This window comes from Artibeus jamaicensis, unplaced genomic scaffold, assembly GCF_021234435.1.
Source record: "Artibeus jamaicensis isolate MK-2021 breed Jamaican fruit bat unplaced genomic scaffold, CSHL_Jam_final contig_466, whole genome shotgun sequence".
NCBI classification, from domain to species: domain Eukaryota; kingdom Metazoa; phylum Chordata; class Mammalia; order Chiroptera; family Phyllostomidae; genus Artibeus; species Artibeus jamaicensis.
The window spans coordinates 19,147,392-19,164,663 of NW_026521844.1; the positions used below are offsets into that span (position 1 = coordinate 19,147,392).

The 17,272-nt window shown below is 37.4% G+C and overlaps 1 protein-coding gene across 4 annotated transcripts in view; it reads right to left on the bottom strand.

Annotated features, from left to right (window-relative positions):
- TRPC1 (transient receptor potential cation channel subfamily C member 1) overlaps positions 1 to 17,272 on the bottom strand; it is a 70,319-nt gene that overhangs the window by 8,507 nt on the left and 44,540 nt on the right. For all 4 annotated transcript variants that reach the window (XM_053667273.1, XM_053667276.1, XM_053667275.1 and 1 more), the window contains 2 exons: positions 7,939 to 8,078; positions 6,163 to 6,306 (listed from right to left, as the gene is read on the bottom strand). In XM_053667273.1, coding sequence (XP_053523248.1) covers positions 6,163 to 6,306; positions 7,939 to 8,078 — 284 coding nt within the window. The remainder of the gene's footprint in view (positions 1 to 6,162; positions 6,307 to 7,938; positions 8,079 to 17,272) is intronic.

Sequence of the window (17,272 nt, forward strand, 5' to 3'; positions counted from 1 at the left end):
GTGAATTCCTGCTTCTAACTCCTTGTGAGTGCTTTTCTAAAACATCCCTTGGTGGTTTTACCTTATTTTGCCCATCAAAAATTTGGGACTTGGTACAATTAAGGATTTGGTTCTCACAGAACAGATCCTCCATACAGCAGGGCTTGTTGATTTAATACATGAATATACATCCCCCAAAGATGCAACTGTTAACAATGTACACCAAGTCTTCTTTCTAACACCGTGTGAGCCCAGCCTTAGTTTCCTGATACATGAAAGGGATGGCCAAGTGCTGCAGGACCTGCTCATGTGCACGCTGCTAAAAATGTGCCAGAACCAGCCCCATCTACTTCATCAGTGTCTGTGAGGACAGAACTGGATAATGCAGATGCCTGCAGCAGCCTCACCAGCTCGGAGCCCCTAGACTACAGGACCCATAAGTTTCCCTCTAGCTCTCACATTCTATGCTTCTTAAAAGAAAAATATCCATCCCCCAAATGCAAAATACCTGAAATCACTTTTTACTCATTACACAAGACAACAATATGCCTTTTGAGCTACACAGGATGCTATATTAAACTTAATAATTATCCAGTAAAGCCAAATTTAATAATTTGCTAGGAATAAAGTATGCACTCAGGCGCCAGACACTACACGGACTTTTCCAGTTTTCTTGCATTATTTTCCAGCTCTGCCACAGCGAACTCCACTGACTGTGGAGGGAGTGAGGGAACACCTTATGGGAAAGCCTTCCACGCGCCGGCTGCCCTGCTGTGCATCTCGTTCACATTGACCCGTTCCATTCTCACAACAGACCCAGAACCCGAGACTCACAGAGATGAAGTCCCAATAAGTCACGGAGCTAGAAGACTACCAAGAAAGCTTTGTGGTCCTCTCTCTCCTTTCTGTCTAACCATCTAACTACCAGTGTTAAAAAGTTGTTTAATTCACTGGAAACACATGGATAAACGGGGAATTTTAAAACTCTACAAATTATTGACGCCTGCTCACAGAAGAGTTGGACAATAAAAGTGAATGAGGGAATCGTGTTACCGTACAGCACAGAAACAGCCTTGCAGCATCGTTAACCCGCAGCTCTGGAGCCACAGCCCCTGGATGGGAATCTCGTTTCACCACTGACCAGCTGTGTGACCTTGCTCATGTTACTTAACGTGTACCTCTGTTTTTCCTCTGTAAAATGAAAATAAAAGTGTCTGCCTCTTAGAATGGTTGTGAGGATTACACAAGGTAATAAATGTAAAGGTCCTAGAACAGTTTGGGTGGTGAGCATGCAATCTGGTGTATACATGATGTGCTGTGGAATTGCTGTGTGACTGTGGTAACCAGTGTCACACCAATGAAGTCAATAAAAGGGAAAAATTTAAAAATAGAAAGCAAAAATTTTCAAAAAGATCCACATTAAGGGCCCCAGTGTTCACTGCTATTAGTGCTGTGACCACTGCTATTTATAGATTCTACCCTGTTACATCTGCTGAGGTGCAGATGTAACATCCTTTGTAAAAGCAGGGGAGCTAATGTCAAAGAGCTCGCTGGTCTCTGGAGTCAAACTCAGGTTCAACTCTGACTCCACTTATAAGTTCTATGAACTATCTAACCTCTCCAATTCCATAGATTCGCCATTTGTAAAATGGAAATAAAAATAGCAAGGGTTGTGATGAGGATTAAGTAAGCAAAAGTCCTAGCACAGTGCTCAGTGCACACAAAATGTCCAGTAGATGCTAGTTGCTGTTATTATTCCGAATAACGTAGCTATGGCAACAGCTAGGATAGAGGCCTATTTCTCCATCAGCTGTTTTCTTTTTCTCACAGTAATCAGCACCAGTTTTTAAATTCAACAAATACGGATTAAGTAGCTATGGCAAAGGAGTGAGTCAAGTGCAAATGAGAAAATTCCCCTATCCTTAATGAAGCTTTAATTTAGTAGAAACTTTGAACCTTACAATTTAAGACAAACTAAATTTAAATTGGCTTACAATTAAGACAAGCTTTAAGGAAGTGCTCATTAAAGGTTCAAAGTATGAAGTGCATCAGATGGAGTATTCCTTTCGTATGGAGTAGAGGTGTAGGGATCGGTTTTCAGTGGAGAGGACTCTAACCCTGGCACAGTTGCCCACTCCTGGACCACCCTCCGCCCACCCCCTCTCTACTCATCTTCCAGTGCTTCACTCCAGTGCCATCTCTTCTGGGAAGTCTTCTCTGATGCCTTGGACCGAAGCTCTGTATTTCAACATTTACTGCTCTAAATGCCACTGCTTATCACCCTCAACCCTCAGTGAACTATATGAGCTCCTTAAGGAGATATTGCAGCTTATTATGTATTTTAGTATCCCCAGAGCCCAGTACCTTCCAAGTACTCAATATGTGTTGGTTAAACGAGTGAGTAAAATTTCAACAAGCAGAGGACATGGCTCGGATATTCTAAACACAGTAGCAACATGAACAACGACATGGAAGTGGGAAACCATTGAACATGAGTGGGATTAGTGACTGCTCTCTACCCAAATGGAGAACCACTTCAGGAAGGGACAAAGGGATAGGTATAGTGAGAGATGGCTAGAAAGTAAGTAGGTTGATTGTAGAAGGCCACTTTTCAATGGTGGCCTATAATATAAGCCACGAATATAATAAATACAATCATAAAAAATGTCAAATGTTAAAATAAAGGATTCAGTCATTGATGAGTACAGGATCGTTTTTTATACTCCACCACAGGATAGTCCGAACACCTTGATTTGCCCAGGACATTCCCAGTTCATGGTTACTGCTCCAACTTAGTATAATTAATGGCATCCCTTTCTTTCCCCAAAGTGTCTCCATTCGAATGATAAAATATGGTCCTATCCTAACAAAGTGAGAGATCTGTGCCTTTACTATAGATTATATAACCAGTTAAAATAAAAGTCTGTTAACTTCTAAATCTGCAAAGATTTGAAAGGAAAAAAACAGTAGGAAATGCGGGTAAATTTAACAAACAACTGCAGTTATTACATAAAAACACTGTCTGAAATAGTAGGTTATGTACATAAAGGGGAAAAGTTGCACTTTTGCTAAAGTAGTTAACATTGTCAATTTCCTTTCCACATTTATTTTAGTTTTATATTCATAACTGGATTACTCTAGTTTGATTTAGTTTCTTACTTATGATGAAGGAAATATAAAAAAAGGAGTTATAAATGTTATACATAAAATTACTCTAGAATACATTGGTACCATTATGTTATACAAATCTGTCATGTTAATAAGACTACATTAGAAAACAACTCTATATGGAAGCTTTTTTAAAAAAGCCTGAAAATATGACTCTACAGGTTCCCATTCAATATCTATTTTTGCTCTCTTCCTAACTAACAAGATCTTGGTTTCTTGAGGGAAAATAAGCTCAATTAAAAGTACTTATCTCCTCAGACTTCCTTGTAGCTACAAATAGTCACATGCACAAATTCTGGCCAATGAGTTACAAGTGGAAGTATTTGGAAAGTACTTGTTCTCTTGATAAAAAGAGAAAGACAGCAGGCCCAGGCTACCTGCCTTTTGCCCTCTGCTCTTCCCCTTGGTGTGATGACTTGGAGCAAGGAGGCTGCATCCATGAGAACCAGTCAGACTCTAAAGATGGAGATGACTTTCTGTCTGGAAGGTTTACTTTGTTACACCCCATTAATTCTACTTGTACTTTCAAATCCTTCAGTTCTCAGACTAGCCTACATTAGACAACCACAGGCATATAATCAATGGTTGCCTGAGACAAGGGTAGTTCAGAAAATCTATTTAGTTTTTTCCATGAAATAAAAGACACATTTTTCATTTTCACCAATAACTTTATTGATTTGGATATTTTGAGTATGTTGGTTGTCTCCTGCTATTAGCTGCTAGTAGGTAGAGGCCAGGGGTGCTGCTGAACATCTTCCAATGGATAAGACAGCCTCACAGTGAAGAATTATTTGGCTAGAATGTCAATAGTACCAAGAAGTTTCACAAACCACTTTTGATACTTTTGATCAGTCACAGCACTTTCTTCATACACTGTACAAATCTTTTTTTTTGTGTTTCAGTTGTGTTTTTATCTTTCTTGAAATAATAAAGCATAATGTACTAAAAAGTTGCATATCTTCTTCCACCTTCAATATTACAATGGCTGCATGAAAATTCGCCAATACTGATAAGTTTTTTTAAATGCAGCTGTCACTATACAATCTAGCAAAATTGTTTCCAATGAAATTAAAGACAACTAAGCACTACTAAAGACATTGTACAGAAAAAAAATTAAACTAATATTTTGGCCAATCCAATACTAAATGCAAAAAGGCATCAAGAAACTCTTAGGAGGAATGCAAATGTTCTATATCTTGATTATAGTGGTAATTAAACAAGTTTATACATTTGCCAAACTCATCAAACTATACAGTCGAGATGGGTACATTTTATTCTATGCAAATTATATCTTAATAAGATAATTTTTAAGAACTCATCTGCTGAACTAGATCATAATGTTTAAATGTGTATTATGATTAACCTGAAGGCATTTTAAAAAATAGAAACACAATAAATATTTGTAGGCCTGAAAAACTACTTGTCAGTTCCATGGCTATTAGAACCCTATGAATTTCCCAGGCTGGAAGAGAAAATACAGTCAGCAGTGGAAATGACAATCGCAGTTTTTGTGTACACATCTATAGTTTTGGGGAAGAGACTTGGGAGAACAAATAGATCATTTGATAACTCAGAAATAATAATAATATACTTTCTCCTTTTTAACTCTAGAAATTTATAAAGAAATTTATAAAGAAATTTCTAGTACATGAACTGAGTGATACCATCAGTTTTTAGCTTTAAAAAATCAACATGCTTGTAAAATTACTGTTAACTCTTGCTTAAAATATTCATGGAAGATATTAGTGGCAAAATTAAATAAAAATAAAAGATGGTTCAAATTGGTGTTTCACATACTATATTTTGGAGGAAAACAGAGACCTTATTAGCATATTTTGTGAAAGATGGGTATGGCATTAAATGAATATAAGTAATGAAGTTTGAACAAGGTTAAACAAGTTTCTTTACTTCTTTCTCACAGACTTTACTAGAATAATGTGAACTGCGAATTCACAAAAGAAGTATACGGAATGCAGTGTGTCCCAAACTTATTTCCGTCAGACCTGGTTAAGGGAGTCACACTTCAGGAAACAGCACAAACCAAATCACATCAGGTCTCCCCCACACATTTTATTTTCACATCTTGGGAAAGGGTAATGTTGCCTTGTATTTAAATATGAGATACTGTAATTAAGCAACAATAAAAAAATTTTTAATTATGATAAAAATAACTTTAATCTTAGTTTCCAAAAAATATCTCCTTGAAAAATATAAAAGTGAACCTAAAATTGTTAGTAAATTTTCATTTATCAAGAAAAAACAAATATTGCTCAGATTTTCAGATTTATAACTTAAAAGTATATGTAGAGCCAATCACATAACAGGATATCACTTTCTATAAAACAATCAAGTACTAAAATCTGTGGGGTAAATTCAGCCACTTTTGAGTCCTTTCTTTACTGCAAAAAAGTAAGCATTTAGCCCTGGACTCTCATGCATAATAATCACATAACATCCCAAAAGTTCAGTTTCTTCATCTATAATATACTATCTGAAAACTGGACTATATGAATTCTGTGAATTTTTTTAGCTCTAAGTATGCTATTTTTCAACTTACCCCATTTAATACTTATTAAACAAAGGGAAGGAGTATTTTTTAAAATTGAGCTTACATATTTTCAAACCCACATAGTATACATTCTGTTTACACAACACCTCCCTTATATGTATCACTTAAAACTTTAAATGTGAGATTCATTTTGGTAAGAAGCAGATTTTTATGTCCCTTCAATGTCTGAAGTATAAGTATATTTAAAACCTATCTATGTCCGTGGACGAGGAAGAGCCAGACAATGGGCCACAGTTTAGTAAAGTTTCAATAACTGAAAGCTAAGGATTATCATTAAGTCAGAAGCAAAGTAGGTGAACACACTGTGTCCTTCCAATTGTTAATTATTTTCAAAAACAAAGGTTAGCTTTAACATCATGAGAGAACAATGTTCCAGTGGACAAGCAAAAAGATATTAATAATGATGACATCTAACAAATAGCCTTTAAGAAATGTTATTTATTCACCTGTAATGGACCCAGGATAGAACTTGTCGTGTACATGAAAAACAGACGAAGATAACTCAGCACGTTTGCAAATGCGAAAAGCCCTTCTGCCACCAGTGTAGGGTGAAACGCATCCCAGTCCTTCCGATCAGCAAAGTCATGAAACTGAAGTCAGGAAGAAAAGCCAAAGGTAAATAGATCTCTCAATTTAGGAAAACAGAAACAGACTGCAATTCTTGGGGGAAAAAACCTATTTAAATTATGTCTCCTTGTGGGAGATCACCATTTATGTTTTATAAAGTTTTTCTTCTTTTAATAGAAATAACACTGTTTTAACTAAATAAAAGATTTCTACATAGATAAGGCAATGTCATTACTCTATATGAGGTTTTCTCAGAAATTGTTAGGTTTTAAAAAATTAAACAATTTTAAAAACTGTCCTTGAACATTTTACAAATGAAATGTTTGCTAGTTTTTCTTAAATTCTACAACACAAATTTAAAATATGTCTACATGTTGATTTATTAGCTATCATATTAAATTAACCTGGCCCCTTGACTCTGGATTCTAGAATGAACTGGAGAAAGTCTTATTCCTTCTAAATGCCACGGCAGAGAGGGTGCGTCATGCCCAGACATGGAGTGGCTGCGAGTTCCAACTGCCTGGGATAGTCTCAAACTATAAACCAGTTATCCTGGTACAATCATTAACACTATTTGTTCCCTTTAATTCTCAAAATGTTCTGGTTTGGTTAATATATGATCTAAGCACCCCACTTTGACAACTAAAGAGAGCAGTCTAAAAAAGCAATGACCCTCAACTCTTTCTTGAACCATATATCTACATATGACCAATTTTTATTTCTTAGTAATTTCATAACTCTGGTCATTGAAGACATCTAACAAACATGTTCCATACTGCTGATTACTTAAAGGAACAGAGTTTCTAATAAAATAAAATGATGTTAGATAACCAGTTCACTTTTCCTATAGTCTATAAATTGGTCCAAAAATCCAGAAAACACCATATCTTTAGTTAACATAAAATCTATTACCTTTTCTGGGCTAGGGGAAGCATAAATCTTTATACAAGTAAAATTGGAAGATATCAATAAGGCTAGATATTTGTCAATTTCTAAATTTAACATAGGCATTGGAAAAATAATTACATATACATTACTTTTTAAGTTGTGTAAAATAAATCATATTTTGGAATGTGTGAAATACTATATAGTGAATTGCATTCATTTAAGTTTTTTTTCTGGCAGATGTGAAGATATCTAATGCTAATTAATTTAAGTAACTTTGTGTTTTCATTTTAAGTGCCTACAGATTAATGAGGTAAATAAACCTAGCTCAGACATGAGGAATCAGCATTTGGTAGAAAGAAAACATCTAGACAGACCTGGATTTAAATCCAGTCTTGGTTTCTTACTGTGTGGTATTGGACAAGTTACTCAATATTTCTGAACTTCATTTTCCTTTTTTGAAAAATGGGGATAAGGACACCTGTCTCATAGAGCCTCTGTGAGGATAAAATGAGATACAGTATAGTGAGTATCAACCATGGTGCCTGACATATAGTAGGTAACCAACATTTAAAGGTGGGTCACCTCCTTTAAACTGGAAGGAGTGCAGCCGTGAGCACTAGGCCCTCGTGCAGGGACAGGTTTAAAATGAAAACACATCAGATACAGACTTGAGCCAACGTAACTCTGAATTAGGTAGCTAGGTATCTAACCAGGTTCTTCCTAAATAAACTTCATTCGTGCCTCCAGCTGACACAGCTAATAGTCACCTTGTTGTGAGCAACCACTTTGAGGGCAAAGGTTGCCAAATAAAGTGAATTCATGACAAAACTGAGTTGATTACGAGATTCTTCCAAAAAGTCTTCCAACCCTTCATACCAGAGCCTTTTAATGTCTGACCAAATCATCCCTAAAAAAAAAAAAAAAAAAGGAAAAAATCAGATAATGCTCTCTTAATTCAATAATAAAGTGAAAAATGTTTTAAGACTCAAAGCATTAAATAAATAACATTTGCATCAGCTATAGCCTCATTAAGACAAATAACTTTTCAGTAAAAATTCTAAAGTTCAAAACAAAATAACCTTAAATTTCATATAATATCTTTCACAGAGAGGGAGTAAGGTCAACAAGCCCATAAATAAATAAATAAATTGATGCCCCACAGACACACATCTCAAAGGCTCAGTTCTTTTCTCACCTATACTCACTCTTCCAGTGACCTCATCCAGCCTAGTCTTACGGCTTTAAATACATGTGTGGCAGACTTCCAAACTTGTTTCTAAACTCACCCTGTATTTATATAATACAAAATATCTCTAAACCTCCCTTGAATTCTACTTCTGTAGGTACTTGGCTGCTCTATGTCTCCAACTGGATGTCCTGCATGTCTGAACTGAACTCCTAATCTCTGCCCCCAAATTCACTGCACTTGAAGACTTTCATTCCATTGGACGGCAACTCCATTCTTCTAGTTGCTCCATCCTAATGTCCTTGAATCAACCTTGACTTATGTTTCTTTTAAACCACACATTCAATGCAGTAGCAAAACCTTTTGGTTCTACTTTCAAAATATACTTAGCATCTAACCTTTCTCACTACCACTTCAACTTCAAACCACCATCATCTCTTGCTTGGATTGCTTTAATAGCCTATGTGGTCTCCCTTCCTTTACTCCAATGTCCCTAAAATCTATTCTCAACATAGCAACCAGAGTAATCCTTTTAAAAAGTCAAGTGTAACTTTTCTCCTCAAAACTCAGTAGTAATTCTCAAAGGAGAAAGGATTCTCTGCAGGTCAGAACTCTTTCTCCATGGGAACATAACCTCATACTATCATCTATTAAAGTGACTTCCTTGGAAGCATACTATGTTAAGAAAAATATGGAAGGACAGCTGTGCTCAACATTATAGAAACAACCACTGATTGAGAAACTATATCTGGATCAGGAAGACTCTAAGTGAACTCAAAGACCCTGAAGGTATACACAGCAAGTATTTAAAAATGTGGAGAAACACAGGCCTCAGCTTCTCTGTGATGTCTCATTTAACTTACAAGTGTGCTTGTCATGGGAGCTACACACTTACGCTTTATAAAATACAGTTCCTCCTAGATTTGAGGTTTCTCTAGCTGGAGTAGCCCACACACATCCAGATGGCTACATCCCATATAACTGAGCGTGCCTGCTATGAGGTTTTGAAGCAGTCCCAAACTTTTGTAAGAACCGCTAACAAAGATGTATTGAAGCTGTCATGCTGTACTTCCTGTTTGTACCCTACAAAGCTAAGTACACCTGGTACCAGGTTTCTGCCTATTGTGTCCTACAAGCATGAATTCAAACCCCAAATCACTGCTGTTGATCATGCAGGGTGGGCATTGCACCTTCCCTTACATCATTTCATTCAGTCAGAACCAGATTCCTCACAATGGACTGCAAAGCCCTACATGACCTCTCCTCACTGACCTCCTCTCCTATCTTTCCTTCTATTTCTCTAGTCCCACTGGCCTCCTTGATTGCTTGCTGTTCTTGCAACACACAAGACTCCTGCCTGCAGGCCTTCACATTGGCACTTCCCTCTGGTTAGGAGCCCCTCAGCCAGACACCCATTTGGCTAACACCCTCACTTCATGCCTTTGCCACCACCTACTCTTATCACTCCATTTAAAATTGCAAACCCCATGCTCCCAACCCCCCGACTCTACCTCTATTTCTCCCCTTAGTACTTATCCTTTTTAAGCATTGGGTACAGTTTACTTAGTATGTCTATTATTAACTATCTTCCCCTCATTTGGGGTAAGCTCTTCAAGGGTAAGAATCTGTTTTATTAACCAATGTCCTAAATGTAAATGTCCTGAATAGCATCTGATACATAGTAGGTGATCAAAAATATATGTTAAGTGAATAAACATAAACAGCTAAAACACACAAAAAAACAAAACAAAACTTCCTCATTTTTGGCCAGAGATTCCTCCATAGTTATATATTCCTAGGAGTGTCAGAGAACAATAATGTAATCCAGGATAGTTTTATGATACATTCCTACATTAAGATATTTTTAAAAGATTATAAAGTAACAACAGAACAGTGTTGTAACATAACATGTGGGTGAAGATCAAGTTAAGTCAATCAGAATCATTCTCTTCTTCCTAGAAGGGAGAATAATTCCCCTGGGAAACATGATGCATTCTTGAAAAATTCTGTTCATAACATCTTAATTATACAGTAACCATATTTTATATAGAAAAACATTTACAAATATTTGCAGATCTGACAAGAAAAGCACTTTTAAGAATTCCACTTGGGCCCTGGCTGGTGTGGCTCAGTGGACTGAGTGCCACCCTGAAAACCAAAGGGTCGCTGGTTTGATTCCCAGTCAGGTCACAAGCCTGTGTTGCGGGCCAGGTCCCTGGGGGGACACAACCACACATTGATGTTTCTCTCTCTCTCTCTTACTCTGTCCCTTCCCCTCTCTCTAAAAGTAAATAAATAAAATCTTTTTTTTAAAAAGAAAGAATTCCACTTGGATGAGTAGCTATTTTAAATGAAGAGGTAACAGGGGAGAAAAAAAGAAAATATAATGAACTATCTGAAAATGTTAAACCAAATAGTGTACATTTTATTAACTCAAACACTGTGACACTATAACACTCCCCCCCCACAAATGCTTACAAAAATAAGTAGAATTGCATTCTGTAAAATGCAATATTATACCTAAAGGGAACTCTTGGCTAAAATCAGAACATGAATTAGAGAAGATTTTTGGTCAAAAAAGGCAGAGACACATGGAAGAACAGTAAGTGCCACAGTCAGGCCGTTTCCCATCCCCTGGGCATACCCCACACCGAGAACAAAGCTAATACACAACATATTTCATTCTTCCGAATCGGACTGGAAGAACAAAGTCACTTTAAACTATTATAAGCAATGCAATTGTTACATAATCAATGTACTGTATTTTAGGAGCCTTCTTGTTTTTGTTTTTTTTAGAATTAGAAACAAAAATTAGTAAACTGTAATTGTATAATTTTGGGATTCCTCAAGGCTTGGTCCTAGGGCCTCTCTTCTTCTAATTGTGTGCTTTCCCCAATGTCACATCCATGACCATAGTTCATTCACAATGGCTAACTCAAGTTTAGACTTCCTCTTCGGCTCCAGAATAAGATGTCTGATGGACATCTCTTCGGGATGTCTCGAAGACTGTGCAATTTCAGCCTACCCAGAACCGCACTGTACATATACCCACTCACAAACCTCCAAACCTAGTACTCTACCAAAATATCTAAGTTGTTTAATAATTTCCCCCTCCCTCACCCTCTACATAATATGTATTTCCATGTTGTATTGGCTTCACTTTGTAAATATCTCTCGAGTCTGTTTCTTTATCTCTTTTCCTATCACATCCCCAAATCCAAGACACCCCAGCTCCCACCGGAGTACTGCAACAGCGTCCTATTGGTCTCCCTCCATCTACTCTTGCTACAGTCCTACCCTCCCAACCCATTCTCCACACTGTAACCAGATGATCTTTCAAAAGGCAAACCTGATCATGTCAATCATCTACTTAAACCTGGCAATAGCTTCCCATTGTTCTTAGTAGAGTCAGAATTACTTAACATGGCCCGCGAGTCTCCATGGCCTGGAGCATACCTGTTTATACAGCTTCCCCTTCAATTCCACTTCCCTTGCTGCAGCCTTTCCTCGGTTCCTTCTTTGTACCATGTTTCCTCTTGCCACTGGGCCTCTGAATTTGACTTTGTATCAGCCTAGAATGCTTTCCCAATTCTCCTAGTTGACTCCTATTTACACTTTCTATCTTAGCTCATTTAGCACTTCCATAGGACAGCCTTCCCAATCCCTTTGACTAGGTTGAAACACCCTTATAATAAATATGCTTGCTCTCCCAGCTCCCTGACCTTTATTTACTTAGTAGCACTTAACTCATTTGAGATTTTGAATTTATGTGTGATTCTCAAGTTATTCTGTTTGGTGCGGTTTTTTTGTGTTTGTTTGTTTGTTTTTGCCCTAATTAGACCACAGGCTCCATGAGTGTTGGGCCCAGTGTGTTTCTGCCCGTGCTTGTTGTAGGTATGCCATTTTCTAAAGTACAGTTTTATAGTAGCTGTTCTAGTATATTCTAACAGTAAAAAATTAAGAAAGGATACCATTCATATTCTTGCATTCACCAACACAGTTTCTTTTTCCCTACCTTAATTTTTATCATTTAACCCTACCTTTTCTGGAGGGCTAAGAAAACAAACAGGAAACAAATGTACAAAAGTCAGTCACCATGAGTCAGAGCTCGCTGTGCTCCTGGCGTGAGATAAACTGAGCCAAGGAGGGACTTTTGACAAGCAGGCAAACCATTCCTCTGTGTTTCCTCAGACCACGTTCAGATTATGAACTTAAGAAAGCCCACAGTAATCTACTTGCGTAACAGGCTTAGAAGACATCCTTGGCAAGGTTTATTGAGATCTAAATGTTTAAAGCAGAAGCTGTGCTGAGGGAAGTAAAATAATTTCAGGAATTTTACTGGCTTACCTCACATTTCACTGTTCTACTGAGGCAGAATATGATTGCAGAATAAATCATATTGTGTGTGTGCATGCAATAATGGTATTGAAAACAGGGTCACCATGATTAAAAAGAAGTAGCCATAGTTTTACCATTATTGCCAAATTCAGTGACAGCAGCATGTTTATTCTATCCACAGAGTGGAAGTGCTCCAAATTCAATGAGTGTTTGCTCGCTGCTAGGAAATATAACTATAATTTGATTCTTACAAAGACTTGGGTAAACTGAATCTTATTTATAAAACAAAAAATATTTTCTATCTTTCTCGTTACCATTTAAACAGTAGGTTGTAAATAAACAATATAAAACTTCCTTTCTTTATGACTGAAGTATGTACAACAATCTTTTAGAAATAGTTTCAGATTTAACTATGTGGCCCGGGATGGCTATGAATGCGGCCCAACACAAAATCGTAAATTTATGAAAACCTTTTTTTTGCTCATCAGTTTTTGTTAGTGCTTGTGTAGTTAATGTGTGGCCCCAGACAACTCTTCCTCCTCCACTGTGGCCCAGAGACGCCTAAGGTTGGACACCCAAATGAATAGAGGAAGTGTTCTTAAGAGATTTCTTTCAGCCCAGTATTTTTTAACTTACTCAAATAACAATGTACACAAATTTCACACTGAAAAGATCTATAACAATGCAATTTGGAAATACATATGATAAAGTATAAATTATTTACTAAATTAAAAATGCCATTTTAGAAAAAGTAGCAGAAACAAAGAAAAAGGAAATATTAATAAGAAATTATTTAATAGCCTTTGACCTAAAGTTCAGATGTATATTATTTTTACTTTATATACCTAATTTTATTTTTAATACCTTTTATTTTTCAATTACAGCTGACATACACTATTATATTAGTTTCGGTTGTACACATAGTGATTAGATATTTATATTGTACAACTTAGGAAATGTTCACCCTTATAAGTCAGTACCCATCTGGCACCAAACATAGTCACTGCAATGTTATTGACCATATTCCCTATATCCTTCTTTACACCCCTATGACTGTTTTTAACTGGCAATTTGTATATCTTAATCCCTTCCCCCTTTTAACCTGTTCCCCTAGCACCCTCCCATCCAGCAACCATCCAAACATTCTCTGTATCTATGAGTCTGTTTCTGCCTTGCCTGTTCATTTAGCATTTTTTAGATTTTACATATAAGTGAAATCACACAGAATTTGTCTTTCTCGGTTCAACCCACCCCACCCAGCACAACACCCTCCCAATTCATCCATGTTAGTACAAATGGCAAGATTTCATTGTTTAACATTTTTATCTTTCTCCTCCTCCTCCCACTTCCTTCCCCTTCTTCCTCCTTCTCCTTCTTCTTCAAGAAGACTCTTTTCACATTTCTTATAATACTGATTTGGTGGTGGTGAACTTCTTTAGCTCTTTCTTGTCTGGGAAGCTCTTCATCTCTCCTTTAATTCTAAATGACAGCCTTTCTGGGTAATCTTGCTTGTAGGCCTTGCTTTTCATCACTTAAAATATTTTGGGCCAATCCCTTCTGGCCTGCAAAGTTTCTTTTGAGAAACTGACAGTCTTATGGGCACTCCCTTATAGGTAACTGTTTTTCTCCTGCTGCTTTTAAAATTCTTTGTCTTTAACCTTTTGCTTAATTTTACTTAAGATGTGTCTTGGCATGGGCCTTTTGGAGTTTATTCTGCTTGGGACTCTGCGACTCCAGACTAGTATGTCTCCTTCTTTTATTGGGTTAGGAAAGTTTTCTGTCATTTCTTCAAATAAGTTTTTAATATCTCTTTCTCCCTTTCCTCTCCTTCAGGTACCCGTATGATGCAAATGTTAGTATGCCTGATGTTGTCCCAGAGCCCTCTTAACTTATCCTTATTTTTAAATATTACTTTTTCTTTTTGCTGTTCTGATTGGGTATATTCTGCTACCTTGTCTTCCAAATTGCTGATTTGATCCTCTGCTTTCCTTATTCTACTGTTGACTCCCTATTACATATTCCTCATTTCAGTTATTGTATTCTGCATTTCACTAATTCTTTTTTTATATTCTCTATCTCTATTTTATCTCCATTTTATTGTTGAAGTACTGACTGAGTTGGTCTACTCTTCCCCTAGATTCACTGAGCATTGTTGTAACCTGTGCTTTGAACTCTGCATCTGTTAGGTTGCTTGTCCATTTTTTTTTTTTTAAGTTTTTCTCTGTAGTTTTGTTCTGTTCTTCCATTAGGCCTACATTTCTTTATCACCTCATTTTGGCTGCTCCCCTGTTTGTTTCTATGCATTAGGGAGAGCTGCTATGTCTCTTGGTCTGGGTAGAGTGGCCTTATGTAGTAGGTGTTCCTAGGGCCTCAGCGGTGAATTCTCCCTGATCACCTGGCTCGTGCTCCAAGTGTGTCCCTTGTGAGGGTTGTGTGTGTCCTCTTGTTGTAGCTGAGCCTTGATTACTGCTGGCATGTAAAAGGGAGAGACTGCCCATGAGGCTGATTGGTTATGAGGGCTGGCCATGACTCCAGGGAAGGAGATGTTGTGTGTGAGCAGAAACTACAAAGTAGAATACACTCTAGAAAGGCTCTGGTGCCTGCCATGTTCACCCTTTCTGTGTGTCTCGAGTAGAGATGATTGGATCGTGCTCTGGTGTGCTCTGATGCTGGCCACTGCATGTGTTGGTTCTGGAACCTCTTCAGAGGGGTGCTGGTGCAGGCCAGGGTTAGCTACTGCCTGTGACCTGCTTGAAGCCACTTGTTATAAACTATGAAGTCATTTGCAGATGTTGCTGTTTGTGTTGGGCTTTGAGGTACTTGGGAGAGGCTAAGCTGTGACCCAAGGCTGGATGTCACTAGTGCCAGACTTGAGGCTGCTTAGCAAGAGACACATGACAGGCCAAGTTCAGATGCTGCTTGTTTGAGTTTTGTGAACCTTTGAAAGATTTTAGGAAAGTCAGTAGCATGAGCCAAGACAGGCCTTTTGTATGGAAAAGCCATGGGAAGAGGCTTGGGTAGACCTTCCAGATGGGTGGGGCAGGGACTTAGGGAATCACCAGGACAGGGTGAGCAGTGTTAGCTGGGTCAATTGAGACTCAGATAGAGAGCCTGTCTGCACCTGCAGCTCGGGTCGGGGAGGGCTCAACAAAGGAACAATGGCTTCTGCTAGCATTTCTGACTGGGAGAAAGTGGCCTTTCCAGCCTTTGCCCTTAAGTCAGACAATCCAGTTCCTCCAAGTATACCCCTGACTACTGCCCTAGTACTGGAGCCAGTGAGTCAGTCAGCAAGGTAAGTCCTCAGGTGGACCCTTCACGAGGAAAGCCTGGGATTCTAGAAGCCCCCCTTCTCACTCAGCAATAATCCCCTTAGCTACAATCCCTGCTGGTCTTCACAACCAGAACTTATAGGGACTTCTCTTCCCAGTACTAGAGCCTCAGGCTAGGGTGTCATGTGAGGCTGGGACCCTTTGCTCCTCAGGGGGAACCTCCACAGCCTTCTGATTCTTAGCTGCCACAGTGTGTGGTCTCCATCCCTCCCACAGGTCTCGATGTGGCTTCTTTCTTATATTCTTAATCACAAGTGTTCTGTTCAACTAGGCTTCAGGTGATTCTCAATAATGGCTGTTGTGTAGGTTTGTTGTTGTTTTGATGTGGTCAAGGGAGGAGGTGAGCACATGGTATACCTACTCTGCCATCTGACTGGAAGTCTGTTTTATCTACCTAATTTTAAATATTAACGTATCATGGATTGAACAGTGCTAAAAGTAAAACTCTGATTGAAATCAAGTTATTTAAGATTAATTAATTTCCAAATAAAAATAAAATCTCAAATATGCAAATTAATTTTATAGCTGAGAATTAAAGGTGAACATTTTACATTACCTGTTCTCAAATTATGTAATAATTGAAATGATCAAAAACATATTAATCAGTGTTTTATACCACAGAAAAGACTAAATTTCAATATCCTTTTACTCTGTAGCAAATAGTAGAAAGATAAGTCAGAAATGCTGAAGATCAAAACAAGGATGAAATACAAAGGGAAATGAAGGAGATGTCATTAAAAGTCTATAAGTAGACAACACAATTACACCTGAACTCTTTACCTTTCACCCCCATCAAAAAAAAGGGGTAAGGGCAGCAGAAGGTTATTTAAAATATTCATTATACAGCATTAATACTTAATAAAAAACAATTTCACAAATTAAATGTCATATATATATACATATACATATATATATAAACCCTGTAATTTCTCAAGAGATCTGGCTATCAGTACAAAGAACTGATTTACAGAGTGAGTAACCAGAAAAATGTAACTACAAAGATTCATAGGTTCTTAAAAGGAAAACTAATTATATAATAAAACAAAATACTTAACTCTTAAAATTCAACCAAGTATAAAATATATTACATTCCAAAATACATAAGACTAGGTTCACCATCTTATATCAAAAAGAGTATTTATCAGCAAAATTTGTTTTTAATAATCATAAACAATTTTAGAGACTGATAATAAAAAATCTTAACTTCCATGTAATTAACTAGTAAGAGCTCTGTTCCCTTATCATCAA